At 43.5% G+C, this 24,563-nt stretch overlaps 1 protein-coding gene across 1 annotated transcript in view; it reads right to left on the reverse strand.

The window, feature by feature from the left end:
• Positions 1-11,639: 11,639 nt before the first annotated feature.
• Positions 11,640-24,563, reverse strand: part of SLC25A43 (solute carrier family 25 member 43) — a 48,908-nt gene continuing 35,984 nt past the window's right edge. The window contains exons 4-5 of the mRNA XM_008019417.3: positions 14,022-14,156; positions 11,640-13,313 (exon numbers count right to left, since the gene is read on the reverse strand). Of these exons, the coding sequence (XP_008017608.1) occupies positions 13,113-13,313; positions 14,022-14,156 (336 nt within the window). The 3' untranslated portion in view covers positions 11,640-13,112. The remainder of the gene's footprint in view (positions 13,314-14,021; positions 14,157-24,563) is intronic.

The following is a 24,563-nucleotide window of genomic DNA, read 5'->3' on the forward strand; positions in this document are numbered from 1 at the left end:
AATACTATTCTTGGTTACGGTGGTTATATAAGATTTAGAGAAGTTGAATAAATGATATAAGGACATTTTTGTACTGTTTTTGCAGCATTTTAAGAAGTCTGAAAGTTTAAAAACTTTTTAAAGAAAAAAGAAGGAAAAAGAAACAAGGAGCAAGCATCCAGGAAAATAGAGAATAGAGTCTCATTCTGTCACCCAGGCTGGAGTGCAGCGGCACGGTCATAGCTTACTGCAGCCTCGAACTCCTCAGCTCAAGTGATCCTCCTGCCTTGGCCTTCCAAATTGCTGGGATTACAGGTATGAACCACTGCACCCAGCCGAGAAGAATATTAATGATGATGATAATGATGATGTTGATAATGATATATGACTGGTCAGTTAATCAAAACTAATTCCTCCATTGAGACATAGTGCTGTGTTAGTAATTATTGTGTTTCTGGGAGGTATGTAAAATATAAGTCTAATAAAGAGGAACTAAAGCTAAGGCAATGCCTAGTAATTCTCAAGGAAAAACAAGGAAGAGAGTCAGAGATGACACTTTTAAGACCTCAGATATCTATGTAGCAACACTCAGAATATGGGTAATAAAGGTAATGTAAAAATTTTTTTTTTTTTTTTTTTTTTTTTTGAGACAGAGTTTTTCTCTTGTCACCCAGGCTGGAGTGCAATGGTGCGATCTCCGCTCGCTGCAACCTCTACCTCCTGGGTTCAAGCGATTCTCCAGCCTCAGCCTCCCGAGTAGCTGGGATTACAGGCATGCCAACCACCACGCCTGGCTAATTTTTGTATTTTTAGTAGATATGGGGTTTCACCATGTTGGCCAGGCTACTCTCAAACTCCTGACCTCAGGTGATCTGCCTGCCTCGGCCTCCCCAAGTGCTGGGATTACAGGCGTGAGCCACAGTGCCCGGCCGGGAATGTAAAATTTTAATACACTCAGGAAAATGCAGTTTTATAGGTATTGTTTAGATTTGCTAGGGTGGAACTTCTGGCTAGCATCTGGAAAACTTGGTTCAGAGATACCATACAGAAGAAGAGGAGAGCAGTAATAAATCAAGAAGGTATAACTAGTAATTCTGGAGGGTGAAAAGCATTCAATGAGAATGAAACAGATAAATGAAAGTGATTATAGTTGTAGAAGTATACAAGAGACTGCTCAGATGAAAAGTATGAATGGGGCCGGGCGCAGTGACTCACGCCTGTAATCCCAGCACTTTGGGAGGCTGAGGCAGGTGGATCACCTGAGGTTAGGAGTTTGAGATCAGCCTGGTCAACATGGTAAAACCCTGTCTCTACTAAAAATACAAAAATCAGCCACATGTGGTGACTCACACCTGTAATCCTAGCTACTCAGGAGGCTGAGGCAGGAGAATCGTTTGAACCTGGGAGGCGGAGGTTGCAGTGAGCCCAGATCACACCACTGCACTCCAGCCTGGGTGACAGAGTGAGACTCTGTCTAAAAATAAAAATAAAAAATAAAATAAATAAAAGTATGAATGGCACTTCATAAAACTGTCACATAGATGAACAAGAAAGGGTGATCAGAGACATAGAACATCTGAATATCTGCTGGAAGTTATTCCGATAGCAACATATCTGATACATTCTTTCTTCTTATTTTTAAGACCATCTTAAAGTTAAGAAAACATCTGACAGATTCTTGGCTCTCTTGCTGATACAGTGTAATTACAGTTCTCAAAAGAATGAAGAAGCAATGAGGTAAATTGCTAAGCTGGGCTTAATCCTGATAATAAATAAGGAAGATTTGGTTAGCGAAGTGAAAGTGACAAGAATCTTGGGGAAAGTGATCCTGTCATCTGGATATCTGTTAAGCAAAAAAAAACTAAAAAAAAAAAAAAAAAAAAATTGCTGGGCATGGTCACATAGGTTAATTAACGTGTGTGTGTGTGTGTATGTGTGCGTGTGCACGTGTGGTGTATATATGTGTATGTGTAAGGTAGACTTCAAAAGGATCAGAGAAAAGATAAGTATGATCTCCTGGCCTAACACCAAAAAAGAAAGATAGCTCAAGAGGGAGAGGGATCCGGTTGAAAATTCAGAACTGTAGAATTTGGAAAAGTTCCAATGATAAATTAAAAAGGGAGAGATTTCTAATAAACTACAGTGTCCTTATAGATTATTCTGTGATGAGCTCAGATCTTAAAAGTACATGTATATATGACAGAAGGAGGACTATGCTTCCAAGGACAAAGCCCAAAGAATGTCACAAACCTCTAGGAATTGAGTCATAAGGGCTAAAGTCCAGAATAAACCCAGGCTTATAAAATGGGAAGCACCGCAATAAAGGGTTTTAATGCCCTATTTAATGCAAGACATTTAAAGATGAGGAGATAGAGCTTAATGGTAGCATGTGTGAAGAAGAGAAGTAGGTCCTAGTTCACTGTGGGTTGGCAATGCCAAAAAATACTAATGAGTCTTGAGTTGCACTAAGAGAATGGTAGTGACCAGATCAGAGGGACTTTCCGTTCCACTTGGGTTTCTGTTGGCCAGCCCAAAGGGTTTTACGTTTAATTCTGGATGCTACATTTAAGAGGACATTAACAAACTGGAGCATATTCAAACAAGGCAATCAGGAAAGTGAAGTGTCTGTAAGTCATATATTATGAGAAATGGCTGAATGAATGAGAGATATTTAACTGGGAAAGAGATTTGGGTGAAAGAAGGACATCATAACTGTCTTCATAAATTAAACATTCTATATGGAATTAACACCCACTGGTAGAAGTTTCATGAAGGTAGACTTCAACTCAAAAAGACATTACTTTGTAAAATGTGAGCTACTTAAAGGTAGAATGGGTTGCCGTATGATGGGGTGAACTTTTTGTTACTGGGAAGGCTAAAGGTTGAGGCAGAATAGCCACTTGTTAGGGATGCTATGGAGGAGATCGCTGGGTTGGTCTGGAAAAGAGTTCTACATCCTTTCCAATTCTAAGATTCTATGGCTCTATCCTTTTGTGTCTATAAGATTGTGTGGATTTGAGCATCTGGGTCTGGGAATCTGGGGCAAATAAGAAGAGAAAGGTAATTTAGCCCAGTGGTTAAGAGGGTAGGCCCTGCAACCAGGTTGCTTAAGTTTAAATTCTGGCTCTGCCACTTGCTAGCTGTCAGGTCTTGGGTAAATTGCTTTACCTCTCCAAACGCAATTTCTTCAGGTGTAAAATGAGAATGATAGTAGTACCTATACCTCAGAGGACTGTAGGCACATGCAAATGAGATAATATATGCATAGAACATCACTTAATATGTGTTAGATTTTATTAATTTTAAGAAAAATACAGCTGGGCATAGTGGCTCAAACCTGTAATCCCAGCACTTTGGGAGGCTAAAGCGGGAGGATCGCTTGAGCCCAGGAGTTTGAGACCAGCCAGGGCAACATGGTGAAACCCCATCTCTATGAAAAAATTAAACAGTTAACTGGGCGTGGTGGCACATGCCTATAGTCGAAGCTACTCGGGAGTCTGAGGCAGGAGGGTCACCTGAGCCAGGGAGGTGGAGGTTGCAATGGGCCATGATTGCACTGCTGCACTACAGCATGGGTGGCAGAGTGAGACAAAACAAAACAAAACAAAACAAAACAACAGTCGGTGGATTCCAGCCCATGGGTGACTGCTTAAAACAACAGTCTTATTGAGATGTAATCGTCAGACAATAAGACTGTACATATTTATAGAGCACAATTTGCCAAGTTTTTTCACATGTATACACGTGTTAAGCCATCACCACAAGATCACGAACATATCCATTACCACATAAAATTTTATTGTGCCCCTTTGTAATCTCTCCATCCCCAAGCAACCTTTGATATGCTTTCTGTCACTATAGATTAGTTTCCTAGAATTTTGCATTTCCTAGAATTTTGTATAAATGAGATCATATATTATGTACTCTTCTTTCTGGGATCTAGCTTCTCTCACTTTGCATGTTACTTTTTGAGATTCATTCATGTTGTGTGTATCAATAGTTATTTACTTTCTGTTGCTAAGTAGTATTCCATTGTGCAGATATGCCCCCTTTTTTTTTTTTTTGAGATGGAGTTTAACTCTTGTTGCCCAGGCTGGAGTGCAATGGCATGATCTTGGCTCACTGCAAACTCCGCCTCCTGAGTTCAAGCGATTCTCCTGCCTCAGCTGCCCAAGTAGCTGGGATTACAGGCATGCGCCACCACGCCTGGCTAATTTTTGTGTTTTTAGTAGAGACAGGTTTTCACAATGTTGGTCAGGCTGGTCTTGAACTGCTGGACCTCAGGTGATCCACCCGCCTTGGCCTCCCAAAGTGCTGGGATTACAGGCATGAGCCACCATGCCTGGCCCACATTTTGTTTATTCATCATTTGATGGACATTGGCTAATTTCCACTTTTTGCCTATTATGAATTACACTGCTATAAACTTTCCTATATAAGTTTCTGTGTGGACATATGGTTTTATTTCTGGAGTTGTCACCTAGAAGTGGAATGGTTGGGTCACGTGGTAACTCTATGTTGAACGATTTGAGGACCTGCCCAAGTTTTTTCCAGAGTGATTGTACCATTTTACATTCTCAACAGCAGGATACGAGAGTTCCAGTTCCTCCACATCAGTCACTGCAACCTTGACCTCCTGGGCTCAAGTGACCCTCCCACCTCAGCCTCTCAATTAGCTGGGACCACAGGTGCCTGCCACCACCCCTGGCTAATTTTTAAATTTTTTGTAGAGACAGGGTCTCCCTATATTGCCCAATGGGGGTGGTTAGTTACCATTTAAATGCAATTGTATATAAATAATTTTTTTTAGACAGTCTTGCTCTGTTGCCCAAGCTGGAGTGCAGTGGCGTGATTTTGGCTCACTGCAACCTCTGCTTCCCGGGTTCAAGCAATTCTCCTGCCTCAGCCTCCCAAGTAGCTGGGATTACAGGTGCACACCACCACACCTGGCTAATTTTTGTATTTTTAGTAGAGATGGGGTTTCACCATCTTGGCCGGGCTCGTCTTGAACTCCTGACCTCAAGTGATCCACCAGCCTCGGCCTCCCAAAGTGCTGGGATTACAGGCGTGAGCCACTGCATGTGGCCCAATTGCATAGAAATAATTTAACTCAGAAAAATTTAACTTAGAAATATTTATATATTTTAATAAATTTTATAAGCTGTGACTATCTTCTAAACTTGTGCAGAGTAAAATGTACATTATTCAGGTGATGGTTACACGAAGACGAGACCTCTCCACTAAGCATTATATTCATATAACAAAATTGTACGTATACCCCTAAATTTACACAAAACACCCCCTGCACATACACATTTTGCTTTATGGATCTCCAACTTTAGTCTGAATAAGACTAAATAACTTTATGGGGAAAATTACATGTTGTGTCTATATAATTAAATGTAATTTGATATATATAAAATCAGGCACCTTGGCATAACAATCAGGATCCCCAGGTGAGCTTATTGAAAATGGAGCACAGATTCATCTTTGATAAAGATGTATAATTTCTTCTAATTCCAAAGTAAACATAATGAGCACACAAAATTTTATTTCAAGTTTCCTTTTAGAAATGTGAGCAAAAATATTTGTTTCAGGATCTAATATGTGATATTTATCTTCTGATGACTACTCTAGCTGTATGTGCTTTGCTGTATGTCAAACACACCCCCCTCGTTTCCATCATTCTATTGTAATATTTTATTTATTTATTTATATTTATTTTTGAGATAGGGTTTCACTCTGTCGCCCAGGCTGGAGTGCAGTGGCGTGATCATGGCTCACTGTCACTGCAACCTTGACCTCCTGGGCTCAAGTGACCCTCCCACCTCAGCCTCTTGATTAGCTGGGACCACAGGTGCCTGCCACCACCCCTGGCTAATTTTTAAATTTTTTTGTAGAGACAGGGTCTCCCTGTGTTGCCCAAGCTTGTCTTGAACTCCTTGGGCTCAAGCAGTCCTCCCACCTTGGCCTCCCAAGTGCTGAGATTACAGGCCTGAGCCACTGTGCCTGGCCCCATTGGAATATTTTAGACAGTTCCTAAGTAACAGCTGTCAAATGGACCTGAATATTATATCAATTAGTTTGGATATTACTTTCATATTTTGCTAGCAGTGACAACAAAAGGGAGAGATGCAAATGACTGAATAATTTTTTTTTTTTTTTTTTTTTTTTTGAGACGGAGTCTCGCTCTGCCGCCCAGGCTGGAGTGCAGTGGCCGGCTCTCAGCTCACTGCAAGCTCCGCCTCCCGGGTTCACGCCATTCTCCTGCCTCCGCCTCCCGAGTAGCTGGGACTACAGGCGCCCGCCACCTCGCCCGGCTAGTTTTTTGTATTTTTTAGTAGAGACGGGGTTTCACCATGTTAACCAGGATGGTCTCGATCTCCTGACCTTGTGATCCGCCCGTCTCGGCCTCCCAAAGTGCTGGGATTACAGGCTTGAGCCACCGCGCCCGGCCTGAATAATTTTTTTTTGCTTTCTGCTAGTATACGACTTTCCCCGTGTCTATCCCTTCTCCAGTCTTCTATTGTTGTTATACTTGTTTTTTTCCTTCTCATTGTCTTTGTGATTAGATTAGGGGCACCTGCATCACAATAGAATGTATTAGGGCTTCAAGTCAGCATGCCCGGTTCAAGTCGCATCTTTTTTTTTTTTTTTTTTTTTTGAGATAGAGTCTTGCTCTGTTGCCCAGGCTGGAGTGCAGTGGTGTGAGCTCAACTCACGGCAACCTCCGCCTCCCGGGCTGAAGCAATTCTCCTGCCTCACCCTCCCGAGTATCTGGGATTACATGTGCCTGCCACCACACCCAGGTAATTTTTGTATTTTTGTAGAGATGGGGTTTCACCATATTGGCCAGGCTGGTCTCGAACTCCTGACCTCAAGAGATTCACCCACCTCGGCCTCCCAAAGCGTGGGGATTATAGGCATGAGCCACCGTGCCTGGCCTCAAGTCACATCTTGAGGCCTTTCTTTAGCCACCATCCTCAGTGTCAGTTTTTGTTGCTTCCCACTCCCCCAGAAGTTTCTTCCCATCCACTCCTTTGCTGCTCTTACTCAGTCCCTTGCCATCTATCTGCTGATGACACCCAAATTCCTATCTCCAGTCATCACTCTTCCCCACACTCTAGACTTGTCCCTATTATCCTGAAATAATTATCAATAATGTTCGATATACTAGTTTCCTATGGCTGCTATAACAGATTACCACAAATGCATTGGCTTGAACAATACAAATTTATTAGCTTGTAGTTCTGTAGTCACAAGTCTGACGTGGGTCTCACTGGGCCAAAATTGAAGTGTGGACAGGCCTGCATGCCTCTCTGGAGGCTCCAGAGGCGAATCCGTTAGCTTGCTCATTCAGGTTCTTGGCTGAGTTCAGTTCATTGTGACTGTAGGGCTGAAGTCCTTTGTTTCCTTGCTGGCTGTCAGCTGAGGGTCATGCTCAGCTTCTAGAGGCCATACCCATTTCTTGGCACCCTGAAACCTTTGTCTTCAAAGCCAGCAATGGCGAGTCCAGTTCTTCTCAGGCCTCATTTCTCCTGCCTCTTCTTCCATCCTTGCATCTCCCTGATCCATTCTTCTGTCTTCCTCTTCCACTTGTGGTTTTTTTTTTTTTTTTTTTGAGACAAAGTCTCGCTCTGTTGCCCAGGCTGGATTGCAGTGGTGTGATCTTGGCTCAGTGCAACCTCCACCTACCAGGTTCAAGCAATGCTCCTGCCTCAGCCTCCTGAGTAGCTGGGATTACAGGTGTGTGCCACTATATCTGGCTAATTTTTGTATTTTTAGTAGAGGCAGGGTTTCACCATGTTGGCCAGGCTGGTCTCAAACCCCTGACCTCGAATGATCCGCCTGCCTTAGCCGCCCAAAGTGCTGAGATTATAGCCGTGAGCCACCGTGCCTGGCCCCACATGTGATTTTAAGGATTGTGATTAGATGGGGCCCACCCAACGAATGCAGGAGAATCCCTCCATTGCAATGTCTGTAACAGTAATCACATCTGCAAAGTCTCTTTTGTCATGAAAGGTAACATATTCACAGGTTCTGGGGGTTAAGGTGTGGACATCTTTGGTGGGGGCCATTATTCTGCTTACCACGACTGGTTTGGACAATTACACAGACAGCATGTGCTCCAGCCCACTGTCTACTTGACTTCTCTACTTGCATGTCTCATGGGCATTTTGAATTTAACATGTCCAAAACAGAACTTTTAATTCCTCCCCACCAAAACTCTGCCCCTCCTCAGTCTTCCTCACATCAGCAAATGGCAAGATCATCTACCTATTCTCAAGTCAAAAGGCAAAAACCAGCCAGGCTCAGTGGCTCACATCTGTAATCCCAGCACTTTGGGAGGCCGAGGCAGGCCTTGATCACTTGAGCTCAGAAGTTCGAGACCAGCCTGGGCAACATGGTGAAATCCCATGTCTACAAAAAATACAAAAATTAGCCAGGCATGGTGGTGCATGCCTATAATCCCAGCTACTCGGGAGGCTAAGGTGGGAGGATTGCTTGAACCTGGGAGGTGGAGGTTGCAGTGAGCCGAGATTGCGCCACTGCGCCACTGCACTCCATCCTGGGGGAGCAGAGTGATGTCCTGTCTCATGAAAACAAAAACCAAAAACCTAGGTGCCACCCTTGACTCCTTTCTTTAACTCCCTACATTCAATCCCTCAGCAAATCATGCTGAGTCCACCTCCAAAAGACATCTTGAACTCATTCATTCCTCTCCATCTTTATTGCCACCATTCTAGTCCACGCCATCCTTTCTTGCTTGGACTTCCGAAATTGCTTCTTAACTGGTCTTCTAACTCACAGCCTTGCTTCCCTCCAATCCATGCTCCACACAGCAACTGAGTAATCTTTTAAAAAATCAAAGTTAGATTATGTCGCTTTTCTGCTTAAAAACCTTTAATGCCTCCCCACAGCATTTAGAATAAAATTTGACTTCTTGTTCTGGCCCACGTGGCCACATAAGATCTGGCTCTCTCTCTCCCAATCTCATGTCATCCCACTCTCTCACCACACTCTGGCTACCCTTGCCTCCTTTCTGTTCACAAAGGCTTTCCCACTGCCACACTTCTGCACTTGTTCTTCCCTCTGCCCGGAATGCTCTTCTCCCTCGTTTGTTCTTTTTTTTTTTTCTTTTTTCTTTTCTTTTCTTTCTTTCTTTTTTTTTTTTTGAGACAGAGTCTCGCTCTGTCACCCAGGCTGGAGTGCAGTGGTGCGATCTTGGCTCACTGCAACCTCCACCTCCTGGGTTCAAGGGATTCTCCTGCCTCAGCCTCCTGAGTAGCTGGGATTACAGGCGTGTGCTACCACACCTGGCTAAGTTTTGTGTTTTTAGTAGAGATGGGGTTACACCATGTTGGCCAGGCTGGTGTCTGACCTCAAGGGATTTCTGACCTCAAGGGATCCGCCTGCCTTGGCCTCCCAAAGTGCTGGGATTACAGGCGTGAATCACCGCGCCGGCCCTTTTTTTTTTTTTTTTTCTTTTTTGTAGGGCAAGTCAAGTGAAGCAGTGGGAGTAGGAAGAACAAAGAAATCTGTAGCTGGTTGTGGTCAATTACTTGTAAACACCACTGCACTTTGACCAGCCCTCCCTAGTTCTTTGCATAGTTGGCTCATTCTCATCCTTCAGGTCTCATCTCAAATGTCACCTGTCAGAGTAGCCTTCTCTGGCTCCGTGATTTAAAATATTCCCCTGTGGCTTCAGCCGGGGAGGCAGAGGTTGCAGTGAGCTGAAATCGCGCCACTGCACTCCAGCCTAGGTGACAGAGCGAGACCCTGTCTCAAACAAAACAAAACAAAAACCAAAAATAAAATATTCCCCTTACCTCCACATAATTCTCTAATAAAGCACCCTGTATATAAGCACCCTCATAACATTACAGTCCATGATTACCTAAATTATTGATTAGTTTACTTGTTTATTGACTGCCACTCTCACTAGAATATAAGCTCCTTGAGGGCAAGGACCTTATCTGCCTTTTGTGCCACTGTGTCTGTAGTATCTAACAGTTATTGAATAAATGCACAAAGCTACTCTTCTTGCTCTGACCCACTTTTGCTTGCTTCCATCTCTGTGACACTGCATATGCCCTGCCTTTAACCTGCAATGTCTTCCTACTCGTGACCAATACATATCCCTTAACTTCTTTCAAAACTTAGCTCAAGACTCATGGTTGAGTGCGGTAGGCCATGCCTGTAATCCCAGCACTTTGGGAGGCTGAGGCAGGTAGATCACCTGAGGTCACGAGTTCAAGACCAGTCTGGCCAACATGGTGAAACCCCGTCTCTACCAAGAAAATACAAACATTAGCCGGGCATGGTGGCAGGCGCCTATAGTCCCAGCCACTCAGGAGGCTGAGGCATTAGAATCACTTGAACTGGGAGGTGGAGGTTGCAGTAAGCCAAGATTGCATCTCTGCACTCCAGGCTGGGTGACAAAATAAGACTCTGTTTAAAAAAAAAAACAAAGACTCACAACCTCCCCAAATCCCTGTTGATCACTAGTCTCTCTCCCATGTGATGATCCCTTTAGTTTTTTATTCACTAAGTTTGTATAGAGCTCCTTGGCAATCTTATGAACAGTTGATACTACATTATCATGCCTTTGCTTGTATTTGCTTTGTAATCAGTCATTTCATATATGTAGGTATGTTTTGTTCCTTAAGACCATAAATTCCTCCTGAGTCAATATTACATCACACATCTTTATAATCCTTCTCAAGTACTTAGTTCAGTGTGGTGCTCACTGTCAGCCACAAAGCAGAAAGGCAGAACTCTCTTTTCATACTCCCAAGAAAATGAAATTAGCTGGTAGTTTATTTTAGAAACAGAACAAAAGTTTTAGAGTTCTTCTGATATTAGAAAAATCAGGAATATTATTTTCTCCACTTAATTTAATGAAGAAAAAATCAAAACTGCAGCTCAGAAAACATTTCTGTGCATGACAACTGCAATAGCTTAGCTATCTATTTAATAATACTTGTGGAAGGGCGGGGTGCCGTGGCTCACACCTGTAATCCCAGCACTTTGGGAGGCCAACGTGGGCAGATCACCTAAGGTAAGGAGTTCGTGACCAGCCTGGCCAACATGGTGAAACCCCGTTTCTACTAAAAATACAAAAATTAGCCAGGCATGGTGGCGGGTGCCTGTAATCCCAGCTACTTGGGAGGCTGAAGCTGGAGAATTTCTCGAACCTGGGAGGAGGTTGCAGTGAGCTGAGATCATGCCATTGGACTCCAGCCTGGGTGACAATTTTTTTTTCAAAAAAAAAAAAAAGTACTTGTGGAAGAATACACAAGATATTATCATGAAATAATGTGAGGTTAGGATTTTAGAGTTAGTTAAAAAAAAGGAAAAAATATTTTTGCAGCTTTCATAACTGTTTGAAAAGTTGTCTGTTTCAAGGAAAATAAAGAGTAATAAACATGAACTGTTCACTCTGGGTAAAGAATCTGCCACCCTCCAAACTCTAACAGATTGAGCTACAGATGAGATTTCCATGTGTGTGTGTTAACTGCCATTCTCCATAAAACAGAATGCCGCAGCAGTTGGAAAAGTGAATTATTTTGGTATACTTAAATAGGATAAGGCTCTGAGAGTTTACAGATTTGGCCAGTATGTATTTGACCATAGTTTTATAACTCAGACTAGCAATAAATGACCAATACATCGTTTTTTCTTTGGAAAATACATTTAATCAGAAAAAATACTTGCAACATACTGAAAATCTCTGTGTAGGAGTGTATGTGTGTGTATAAATTAACAATTTAATGTTGGATATTAATGCATTTTTAAGTGCATAGATAGGTGCTATTTGAAAAATATAGTTATTTAAACTTTACACAGAATTTCTAAGGTGGAACAATCCTGAAATTTGATTTTTAGGAAGTTTGATACCGATGACTAGGTTAAAGTGTTTATAGTCAGCTACATTTTTTTGGGTATGTGTGTCAAATGTTCCATTTGATCCTTTCTAGGCAACTGGGACATCTTTGAGAATAACTTGACTAAATAATTTATTTTCAGGGTAGGCTTGCAAAGCAAGTTAAAAAGGCAGGGAATTTAGGCCACTGAACTGTACATAACTTCAATCAGAAGTTCTTCGGGGGGATAATTAAGCAGTCATGGTATAAACTGTCTTTGTGAAACACAAGATTTATAAGCCTGGGATGCTTCAAATTTCAAAAAATAAGGATGACTCTACTACAATGGTGATAGCTTTTAAATGTTCACTATCAATGGTGATAGCTTTTAAATGTTCACTATTTCCATTTAGTTTCTGATAAGGCGTAATTTACACTGTGGTGTGTGTACTCAGAAGTCAGCAAAAATTTGAGTTCAAGAAAGATTGTACTGGGGCAGGGTGCAGTGGCTCACACCTGTAATCCTAGGGCTTTGGGAGGCCAAGGCAGGAGGATTGCATGAGCCCAGGCGTTCAAGACCAGTCTGGGCAACATAGCAAGACCCCCCCACCCCCCCACCAAAAAAAAATAAAATTAGCTAGGTGTGGTGGTGTGCACCTATGGTCCCAACTCTCGGGAGGCTGAAGCAGGAGGATGTCATGAGCCCAGGAGTTCGAGGCTGCAGTGAGCTATGATTGTGTCATTGTACTCCAGCCTGGGTGACAGAGCAAGACCCTATCTCTAAAAACAAAACAATAACAGACTGTATTGGGAAGTCTCTGGTCAAACTGAGTGAAACTAGGCTGACATTGGTTTGTGCAAGCTTTGCATTGACTACAAGTGACCCAGTGGCTGACCTCACAACGTGGTATCCACTCAGTCACTTCAATTACCTGTTGCTTTGAGATGTCATGGCAATGCCCTTTCTTTGGTGTCATGTTTCTATTCAGAGCGTAAATTGTACATTTTATCACTGCTAGACTCTGGTTATAAAATCTCATGGAATGCTATCATGATACACTCTTGTTGGGAAACCTTCTTATGGTGCAGGTGTTCACAGGGACATCAGTTTGGAGATTTGAGGTGGTGCATGGCCAAATCGTCTCATTTCCCAGAGCAGCAGATAACAGTAGCTTTTCATCCCTCCTCAGGTGTACAGTTATGAGGCTACATTTATCTGTGATTGCAACACGCTGTCAGTTGGTGCACTTCTAGTTCCATTCCATTTTATAGAGTTGGTTTTTTAGACTTCAGTTTTCTCGTTTTGAAGAACTTCTTTAATTCTCGTAATTCCTGTGGCTGCAGACTCTGATCGACTCCTGGGGTCAATTTATAGCTCAGTGGAGACAGAATGTAACCATTTTGATAAAGACAGATTCTCTTGCAGAACTCAAAGGTGCTAAACATAATTCCAAAATACGGAGCTATCTGTTAAAACCGAAAATGAAGATCAAGTTAAATTCTTAAAAAGAAAACATCAATGTGTCTGCAGTCAACTTGGATCAGAGTAAATTATCTTGTAAAGTGAGATAATGGTGGTGGCAACACAAATGGCAACTCTTTCTGGAATCAGGGAAGATGGCAAAAGGAAAGCTGGTTCAGTGTGGGTTGGGAGAGGAATGACAGGGATTGAAGGGCATGACCTGCCTGGGAGGCGCTGGATCTGGGTCATATGCACGCAGACTATCTGATACTGCCTGTCACTATATGCTGACCTTGACTGGAATCATTTACATGCCAGCTAGTGCAAGGTTAGCCCAGAGTGCTTAACCTTTTTTTTTTTTTTTGTCATGGAGTTCTTTGGGAATATGATGCACATATGCATATACACATATATTTTTGCACAGAATTTTAGGATGAGTGGTTAGGTTCCCCTTAGGGGCCCATGAACCTCCATATTAGGTATCTCTGCACTAAATGCTCAGCTCCTCTGGAATGGGGTATAAGATACTCCACCACTGCACAGGTTCCCTTCTCTACAGGGCTGACAGACAGAGTGCATTCACGGGCCTTGTGCTACCCCTTAGTGCTAGAGGGGGTTTTCCAAGCAAACTGTGGTGGGGGTTGGGGGTGACAAAAAAAGAGGGTAGAGTTGGAAGAGGCAGAGGAGCAGCGGAGACTGGTGGCTTTTCTCACCTTCAGTAAATTGGCTGTCAATCCATTCCAGAGCCCCAGGATCCCCTGGGCCTTCACTATCTGCCGGAAGCAGTCCACTGCTCCTGAGAAATGGACATCTACTCCTCCACTGTGTGGGAGGTAGGGGCTCTGAGCCTGGCAGGGAACAGAAGCTGGGATGAGGTGATTGAAACACTAGGAAATAAATGTCCTAGCAGAAGGAGCCAGGGTCTCAAGTCTACACTCTGGATGCTGGGCTCCTGGCCAAGATGATGGCAAAGAATGGCTGCTGTGGGGTTCTTCTTGTTCTGTGGGCTTAGAATGGATATTAACATGCAATACAATCATGATACCCTGTCCATATATTTGTGGTTTATTTTGCCTGGATGGAAACAGACATTTGGAACAGATTCAATTTCATACTTACATTCCCTCCCAACCTATGCCTTCTGGACATGATAAACATAATCCCATGCCCTTAGCCTTTTTAAAGTCTTCTTCTGTTTCCTTGTCTTTACTGGTCCTTACCCTGTGGAGCTCCCAAGTGGAGGCTGTTCATTTCTCCACCTCATAGATGTGACAGGGTGGGGAGCAGAGCGATGGTGGCATTCTTCTCGCTGTCTGTTGCTGTTCCCAAACCCTTCCTCCTTCACTCTCATGACAGAAGCACTTAGCTGGGGCTGATGTCACTGAACCGTACTCCTTGGCCTGCTATTATCTACTAATCTGGCCACTCTCCCACATTCATTGAAGACTGTGACACCTGGTGGCTCACCCTCTCCTAGCCTCACCATCATCTTAGGTAACTTTGGCATCTATAAAGATAACCCAGCCCATGACCAGTTTCTGGCCTTTGGCTTCAGTGATCCTCACCTTTATACCATTTTGGCCACCCCTTGGATATCATCACCACCTTTAGAGCCATCCTGACCGAACCCTATTATTACCAAAATGCTCCATCTCTGAAAGGAATGTTTTATCCTTTAATAATATTGTTTTTTTTGAGACAGAATCTCACTCTGTTGCCCAGGCTGGTGTGCAGTGGCACGATCTCGGCTCACTGCAGCCTCCACCTCCCAGGTTCAAGTGATTCTCCTGTCACAGCCTCCCGAGTATCTGGGACTACAGGTGCACAACACCACACCTGGCTAATTTTTATGTTTTTAGTACAGACGGAGTTTCACGATGTTGACCAGGCTGGTCTGAAACTCCCAGCCTCAAGTGATCCGCCTGCCTCGGCCTCCCAAAGTGCTAGGATTATAGGCATGAGCTACTGCATCCAGCCATCCTCTTAGAAAAATAATTTTATGATCAGATAAAATGACTTTTCAATATACCATCTACATATAAAACTGGTACTACCTGTCCACTATGAAGGGGATGTCCCCTCATACCTGGCTTTCAGAAATGGTGTTGAGTTTAGATTAAGCTATGCATGTACTTTGATTTGTTTCTGAAACATTTACTTGAGGCTATATGGCATTCTGTGGCAATGGAAGCAAGACTATCAATGTGGGAGAGGAGGTGTGGTACAACAGTAAGAAGAGCACAACTCTGGAGTCGAGCAGGTTCATTTCGAGTCCTAGTTTCTTCACTTACTTGGCCCTGTGACCCTAGGCAGCTTATCTAACCTTCAGAGCATTCACTGCCTTTTAATACTTGGAATAATTTACTTATTTATTTCCTTTATTTATCTGCTCCTTCCCTGCAACTAGAATTTCAGCTACATGTAAGGAGGGATTTTTTGGTCTGTTTTATTGACTTCTGTATCCTTAGTATCCTTAACACACAGAAGATATGTAATAAACATTTGAATAAATGAAATGTATTCCATTGTCGACCTCCAGGTTGCCAAATCCAGTGGCTCTTTTTGGCTATATTATTACTGGATTTTTTAGGGGGCAATATTTGGCACTGATATCCAGCAACTCTTTTGGTCCTCCTCAATTTATATACCTTTTCTAGGAAATTCTACCATAGCTTTTGCTTTAAACACCTCCTACAGGCAGATGGCTCCCAAATCTTTATCTTTGGCTCTGACCTCCCACTGACCTCCAAAACCAAGCACCCAGCTGCCTACTGGGCAGCTCTACCTGGATAGTACACAAGTACTCAAAACTCGACACACCTAGAACCCATTGTTGCCTTTCTCCTTGACAGTGTCAGATTTATTCTTTCTTCTGTACTTCTTATCTCAGTGATGAACGGCCCAACTGTTTAACAAGCTACCCCAAACCAGAAACCTGAGATTCCTTCATTTTGCCCACCCTTACTGCTCTATCCAAGCAATCATCAAGTCCTATCAATCTTGTCTTCTAAATAGAGCATTTCTCAAATGCAGCTCCTCCTCTCCATCCCCACTGGCACTCCCATAATTCAGGCTACCACCATCTCATGTGGGCATCACTGCAGCAGTCTGTTACTGGCCTCTTGGACCCACTCTTGTCCTTTTCAATTCTTTTCTTTTCTTTTTTCTTCTTTGTCTTTTCTTTTCTTTTTCTTTCTTTCTTTTTTTTTTTTTTTTTTTTGAGACAGAGCTCTGTTTCCCAGGTTGGAGTGCAATGGTGCAATCACGGCTTACTGCAGCCTCAAACTCCTGGGCTCAGGTGATCCTCCCACCTTAGCCTCCCTGGTAGCTGGGACTACTGGCATGCACCACCATGCCTTGCTACTTTTTGTATTTTTTATAGAGACAGGGTTTCCCTATGTTGCCCAGGCTGGTCTCGAATTCCTGGGCTCACATGATCCTCCCACCTTGGCCTCCCAAAGTGCTAGGATTACAGGTGTAAGCCACCACACCCAGCCTCCAATTCATTCTTCTTCCTTTTTTTTTTTTTTTTTTGAGACGGAGTCTCACTCTGTTGTTCAGGCTGGAGTGTAGTCACATGATCTCAGCTCACTGCAACCTCTGCCTCCTGGGTTCAAGTGATTCTCCTGCCTCAGCCTCCTGAGTAGCTGGGATTACAGGTGCATGCCATCACACCTGCCTAATTTTTGTCTTTTTAGTAGAGACGGGGTTTCCCTGTGTTGGGCAGGCTGGTCTTGAACTCCTGACCTCAGGCGATCCACCTGCCTCAGCCTCCCAAAGTGCTGGGATTACAGGCGTGAGCCACCATGCCCGGCCTCATTCTTCATACTACAGCCAGAACACATTTCTAAGATTCCAATTCAGACCACTGACTCCTTTACTGACTTTTTACTGCCTATAGGATAAAATCTAAGCTCCTTAGAATGACATGTAAGGACCTTCATGACAACTTTTCCAGCATGAAAAGCATCACTCACCCCAATCATACTGACTGCACTCCTTAGCTCTTTTTTATACTCCCATTATCCCCTCTAAAGACTATTTATTTATTTGCATATTTATTGATACTTACTATATGCCAGACACTCAGGATACATTAGTGAACCAAACAGACAGAAGTCCCTGTTCCTATAAAGCTGAAATTCTTTTTTTTTTTTTTTTTTTTTTGAGACGGAGTCTCGCTCTGTTGCCCAGGCTGGAGTGCAGTGGCCGGATCTCAGCTCACTGCAAGCTCTGCCTCCTGGGTTTACGCCATTCTCCTGCCTCAGCCTCCCGAGTAGCTGGGACTACAGGCGCCCGCCACCTCGCCCGGCTAGTTTTTTGTATTTTTTCAGTAGAGACGGGGTTTCACCATGTTCGCCAGGATGGTCTCGATCTCCTGACCTCATGATCCGCCTGTCTCGGCCTCCCAAAGTGCTGGGATTACAGGCTTGAGCCACCGCGCCCAGCCATAAAGCTGAAATTCTAATTGCAAGGGGAAGAGTAGACAAAGAAAGAAAATAAATAAGCAAATTATGCCAAATACTAAGAGGAGGTGAGTGCTTTGGATAAAATAAAAGCAGGGGGAACATAGGGAGTGTCTGGAGGATGCTAAAGTTTTTATTAGGGTAATCAGAGAAGAACCTCACCAAGAAGATGGCTTTTTGGAGATCTGAAGGAAGTGAGGATGCAAGTTGTACAGATATCTTCAAAGGCCCTGGGACAGGAGCATGTTTGGGGTGTTACAGAGGCAATGAGGAGGCCAATGTGGTGGTAATGGAATGAACAAAATAGAGAGTAATGGGATATGACTTCAGAAAAGTAAATGGTGGCTAGGTCGTATAAGGCTGGTAGGGCACACACACAGTGAGCATTTTGGCTTTTACTGAGAAGACGGGTCACTGGGGGGCGGTTATGAGTAGAAGAATGGCATGACCTAATTTATATTTTCCCATGATCACTTTGTCTGCTGTGTTGAAAAAGACTCAAGGATGGAGGGAAAAGTAGGATGGAGACTAGTTAGGAGATTACTAGAGTAATTTAGGCAAGAGATGATGGTAGCTTGGACTGGGATGCTAGTGGTGGAGTGGTGAGCAGTGGTCAGACTCGATATATTCTGAAGGTGAAGTCAACAGGATTGGCTGATGGACTGGATGAGGGTGTGAGAGGAGAGTCAAGGATGGCTCTAAAGTTTCTGGCCTGAGTGATGGGATAGATGGAAGTGCCATGAACTGAGATGGAGGACGCTATGGGAGAAGCAGGTTGGCTTTTTGTTTTTGTTTGTTTTTTGAGGGTGGGTGAAAACATCAGGAGTTCAACTGTGCAATGCCTGTTAGCCATTCAAATGGAGATGGGGAGTCTGGAGTTCAGGGAAGAGGTCAGGGCTGGAGACATAATTAGGGAGTCATCAGTACACAGATGGTATTTAAAGCCAGGAGACCAGATGAGATCAGTTAGGGTTTGAGCCTGGGGATACTTCCACATTTAGAGGTCAAGGGAATAGTAGGCCCAGAAAAGAAGATTGAGAAGGAGCAGTCAGTGAAGAAGGAAAAAGGAAAGTGTGGTGTCCAGGAAGCCGAGTGAAGGTGGTATGTCAAGGAGGAGGGAGTGGTGAGCTGCTGAGGGCCCAGTAAGATGAAGACTGAGAAGTCACCATTGGATCTAAACACATGGAGGTCACCAGTTATCATAAATAGAGAAGTTCTGGCTGGGTGCAGTGGCCCACATGTGCAATCCCAGCACTTTGGGAGGCCATGGTGGGAGGATTGCTTGAGCCCAGGAGTTCAAGACCAGCCTGGGCAACATAGTGGGACCCCTATCTCTGCACAAAATATAAAAATTAGCTGGGTGTGGTGGTGCACACCTCTAGTCCCAGTTACTTGGGGGGCTGAGGTGGGAGGGTTGCTTGAGCCTGCAGGTTGAGGCTGCAGTGAGCCATGATTGTGCCACTGTACTCCAGCCTGGGCGATAGAGTGAGTCCCTGTCTCAAAGAATAAAAGAGAAGTTTATTGGGTGGTGGAGCAAAAGTCTGACTGGAATGAATTTAAGAGAGAATGGGGCCGGGCACGGTGGCTCACGCCTGTAATTCTAGCACTTTGGGAGGCCAAGACAAGTAGATCACCTGAGGTTAGGAGTTCAAGACCAGCCTGGCCAATATGGTGAAAGCCTGTCTCTGCTAAAAATATAAAAATTAGCCGGGCATGGTGGTGGGCACCTGTAATCCCAGCTACTCAGGAGGCTGAGTCATGAGAATTGCTTGAACCTGGGAGGTGGAGGTTGCAGTGAGCCGAGATCACACCACTGCACTCCAGCCTGGGCAAGCAAATGAGACTCTGTCTCAAAAAAAAAAAAAAAGAATGGGAAGAGAAAGATTGGAGATGGTGAATATAGACAACTCTTTCAAAGAGGCCTCTTTCCCAATTGTACTGTAATCATGTCCAATTTACATGTCTGTTTGTCATAGTGTTCTGTGAACTCTATGAGGACTGGGTCTTTTTAATTTCCATGTCTCTAGTGCCTTAACCAGCAGCTGATATTTGCAGAAAACAAATATCAAAATTCATTTCAGTTCTCTCTTCACAAGACAGATGGTTCTATTTTACTAAGATATAATGGCATAGTACAAAATATCACACATGTAGTCCATATTACTATTGCCACTACTGATACATAGCTGCTGACATTTATTGACTGCTTATGTGTCTGTTACAGTTGAGGAAACTGAGGCTCAGGGACAGGTTAAGTGATTTGACCAAGGTCATACAGCAGGTAATGAACACATTTCATTGTTAGTTGTTTTCTGTCTCTTTCCCTCAGGATACTATGAGACCTGTGATGGCTAGGACCACATTTTACTTAGCTTTTCTCTCTTTCACCCTCCTTAAAAATCTGTAGAAGAATGAATTACAATCAGAGAAGCAGTGTGAAAACTCGATTTTACTGATTCAAACCAGGCTTTCTGGACTTTTTTTTTTTTTTTTTTTTTTTTTTTGAGATGGCGTCCCACTCTGTCACTCAGGCTAGAGAGCAGTGATGTGATCTCAGCTCACTGCAACCTCTGCCTCCCAGATTCAAGCAATTCTCCTGCCTCGGCCTCTCGAGTAGCTGGGACTGCAGGTGCATGCCACCACACCCAGCTAATTTTTGTACTTTTAGTAGAGGTGGGGTTTCGCCATGTTGGCCAGGCTGTCCTCAAACTCCTGACCTCAGGTGATCCTCCTGCCTCGGCCTCCCAAAGTGCTGGGATTACGGGCATGAGCCACCTCTTTGTTGCCCCTGACCATGAAAGCTGGCTCTTTCTTGCTCTCCTTCTGATTACTAGATCTCCAAGGCCTTGATTACTTTAGGGTCTGATAATGCAGATCCCTAAACCAGAGATCCATATCTGAAAGGGACCCTAAGATCTTCCCTTCCAATTTTTCGTTTCACAAATGAAAACCTATGACCTGGAGAAGCAGAGCAACTTAACCAAAGCCCCCAGCTGGTGCGTAGCAGAGGCAGGCCTAGAGGCCAGATGCTGTGCCTACTAGGCCACTGCAATCTGCACTCCAGGATCCTGCCTCCTGGTGACTCTGTGACCTTGGCCTCTAGGCTCCAAGGCTTTGTACTACAACTTATGCCACACCTGATAGTCACCTAACTCATGCCCTTGCAGGACACCCCACCCCACTACTGTTGCTGCACAACCCTGGCAATGCCAGTCATCATCTTGTCCAAGTTAGACTTCAGCTTCTCTCATGATCCCCAACTATAAGGACATTCAATACAGCATATAGTAAAAGGCCACTAATTCCAACTAGTGGGTATGTATAGTGGGTATGTAAAGGCGGGGAATCAGCCTAAATGAGTGAAATCTAAATTATGAAATTTTGGAAAGACACTCCATTTTATTATATATGACTGGAACTAGATTAATGAAGGGCAACCTAGTAGAGACACTTTTCAGGCCTTACTTTCATGCATGGTTGAGTGATCTGTGGAAGCCTAGGTAGAGCACGAATGTTCTGCATGTGGGTTTTAGCATCACACACACCTGGATTGGAACCCTTGTCTCTCTACTCACTAGCTATTTGATCTTAAGCAAGTTCCTTAACTTTTCTTTTTTTTTTTTTTTTTGGAGACAGGGTCTTACTCTGTCACCCAGGCTGGAGTGCAGTGGCATGATCTTGGCTCACTGCAACCTCTGCCTCCTGGGTTCAAGTGATTCTCCTGCCTCAGCCTCCTGAGTAGCTGGAATTACAGGCATGCGCCACCACACCTGGCTAATTTTTGTATTTTTAGTAGAGACAGGGTTTTGCCATGTTGGCCAAGCTGGTCTCGAACTCCTGACCTCAAGTGATCCACCCACTCGGCCTCCCAAGGTGCTGGGATTACAGGCGTGAGCCACCGCACCCAGTGAGTTCCTTAACTTCTCTGAGCTTCAATTTCCTTATTTCAAAAATGGGAGTGATAATACCTAGCTCTTAGAGTTGCTCTAAAAATTAAATAAGACAATGAAGAGTGCCAGCAACATTATAAGTGTCAATAATGTTAGCCATTATTAGTAATAAATAGGTACTTCAGCAGGCTTTAAAAGCAGCTTCTTTCGGTTAACAGTTTAAATATCCCTATAATTATGCTATTAATATGACTAATTTGCTTACTAAGCCCTGGGTTATTAGAATTTTAGGTTGGTGGCATGCAAATCAATGTGATTTCACAATTATTTTATTTTAATGATTGTTATATCTTTCCTCATTAATCCAGCTCAAAGGATCAGCATATTCTATGCTTTAAAAATATAGAATGCCTGGGCGCGGTGGCTCATGCCTATAATTCCAGTACTTTGGGAGGCTGAGGCTGGCAGATCGCTTGATCTCAAGAGTTCAAGACCAGCTTGGGCAACATGATGAAACCTCATCTCTACAAAAGAAAAAAAAATTAGCCGGGCATGGTGGCATGTACCTGTAGTCCCAGCTACTCAGGAGGGAGTAGCTCCTGAGGTAGGAGGATAGACTGAGCCCAGGAGGTTGAGGCTGCAGTGAGCCAAGATTGTACCACGGCACTCCAGCCTGGGCAACAGAGCAAGACCCTGTCTGAAAAAAAAAAAAGAATTCTCTATCAAGGTGAAGGGTGAAACTTGAGTTATGCCTTCTCTTTAAGGTGCAGTGACAAGCAAACACAGATGATTGTGAGAAACAGAATATGAAATGGACAAGCTGAATCTCCCAGCCTGGTTGTAATCCCAGCTACTTGGGAGGCTGAGGCAGGAGAATTGCTTGAACCCGGGAGGCAGAGGTTGCAGTAAGCTGAGATTGTGCCACTGCATTCCAGCCTGGGTGACAGAGTGAGACTCTGTCTCAAAAAAAAAAAAAAAAAAAAAAAAAAAAAAAGAGAGAGAATGGGAAGAGAAAGAGTGGAGATGGTACATAAATACAGACAACTCTTTCAAAGAGTTCTCTTTCACAATTGTACTGTAATCATGTCCAATTTACATGTCTTTTTTCCTAGTGTTCTGTGAACTCTGTGAGGACTGGGTCTTTTTAATTTCCATATCTCTAGTGCCTTAACCAGCAGCTGACACATGACCGGTGCTCAATGAATGGTTTGCTGAATGAGTACATAAAATGCTCAGTATAAGAGTGGGCTGGAATTTTTAAAGCATTTTCACATAATTTTATGCATGAGTTATAAAAATGGTGGATCAAGACTTATACAATGTAATGTAGAATCTTTGTAGAAGACAAGTATCAAAATTCATTTCATTTCTCTCTTCACAAGACACTGTAGATGGTTCTATTTTACAGTAGGCAAAATGGCTAGGGGTCTTCAAAATGGCTGGATGTCTTACTTTAAAGTGTTTCCTTTAGCATTGTTCAGATTCAACCTCCTTTCTTTATTACCCTCTCAGTAAAGAACTGTTACCAAAGGGATACTAAGCCTCCTTTTCCCTTACAAAGAATCTGCCTAATCACAAGCCTTCAAGTTCCTCCTGCTAATGTAAGACTGAAATACTGAAAAGAGGAAATTATGTTCATGCAGGAAAGTAACCTCCTTATTTTGCTACCAAATAAGATGATTGATTTATCATCTGCCAGTTTCTGGTAAGAACTGTAAAAAGCCCCGAGTCATGAGTCAAGGGAATCATTCTGTAATCTAGTGCTCCCCACAGCTAAAACAAAAAGACACTAAGTAACACGAATTACATAACAGGTCAATTATAATCAACTTGTGATAAATCAAGGCCCATCTATATCCAGTCTTAGGACCTTAACAATCTTCCAAATTTCTTGACTGAACTCTGCCTGCACTGCCAAGGCACCAGTGTGTATGTGGATTGTTGCAGCAGTTTTCTTAGCAGTCTTGCCTTCTCCTGCTGAGAGTTCATTCTTGTACAGTGATTAATTAATTTTTTTTTTTTTTGAGATGGAGTCTTGCTCTGTCACCCAGGCTGGAGTGCAGTGGCGCAATCTCGGCTCATTGCAACCTCTGTCTCCCGGGTTCAAGCGATTCTCCTGCCTCAGCCTCCTGAGTCACTGGGACTACAGGCATGCACCACCACGCCCGGCTAATTTTTTTGTATTTTAGTAGAGACGGGGTTTCACCATGTTGCCCAGCTGGTCTTGAACTCCTGACTTCATGTGATCCACCTGCCTCGGCCTCCCAAAGTGCTGGGATTACAGGCGTGAGGCACTGCGCCTGGCCACGTACAGTGATTTTTAAAAATCAGATCCTTTTACTCACCTGCTTAAAACATTTTAATGACTTTACATCACTCTTAGAATAAAATCTAAATTTCTTACTGGAGCCTACAAGCCAGAGTACTAATATGGTGGTAAAGTTTAACAACTGGTTCTCTGGGGGAAAATAAAGAAAAAGGGCTGAATTGTAGCATCTACCAATTTCAACAGCGTCAGTACCCCTACTGTGGCTGATTTCAGGCTGCCAAATGTGAAGTCAACCAGCTCCCAAATTTCCTGAAATTTAACAGTCAGTTTTCCTGAGCCAGTAGGAAGTGGTTCCAGCATGCTTGTAGGCTACAAGGTCCTATATGATCTGCTCTGCCCACCTTTTTTTTTCCTTTTAAAATATTTTTTAGGTTGGGTGCGGTGGCTCACACCTGTAATCCCAGCACTTTGTGAAGCCAAGGTGGGCAGATCACTTGAGGTTGGGAGTTTGAGACCAGCTTGGCCAATATGGTGAAACACCATCTCTACTAAAAACACAAAAATTAGCCGGGTGTGGTGGTGCATGCCTGTAGTCCCAGCTACTTGGGAGGGTGAGGCACGAGAATGGCT

This window comes from Chlorocebus sabaeus, chromosome X (assembly GCF_047675955.1).
Source record: "Chlorocebus sabaeus isolate Y175 chromosome X, mChlSab1.0.hap1, whole genome shotgun sequence".
Classification (NCBI taxonomy): Eukaryota; Metazoa; Chordata; class Mammalia; order Primates; family Cercopithecidae; genus Chlorocebus; species Chlorocebus sabaeus.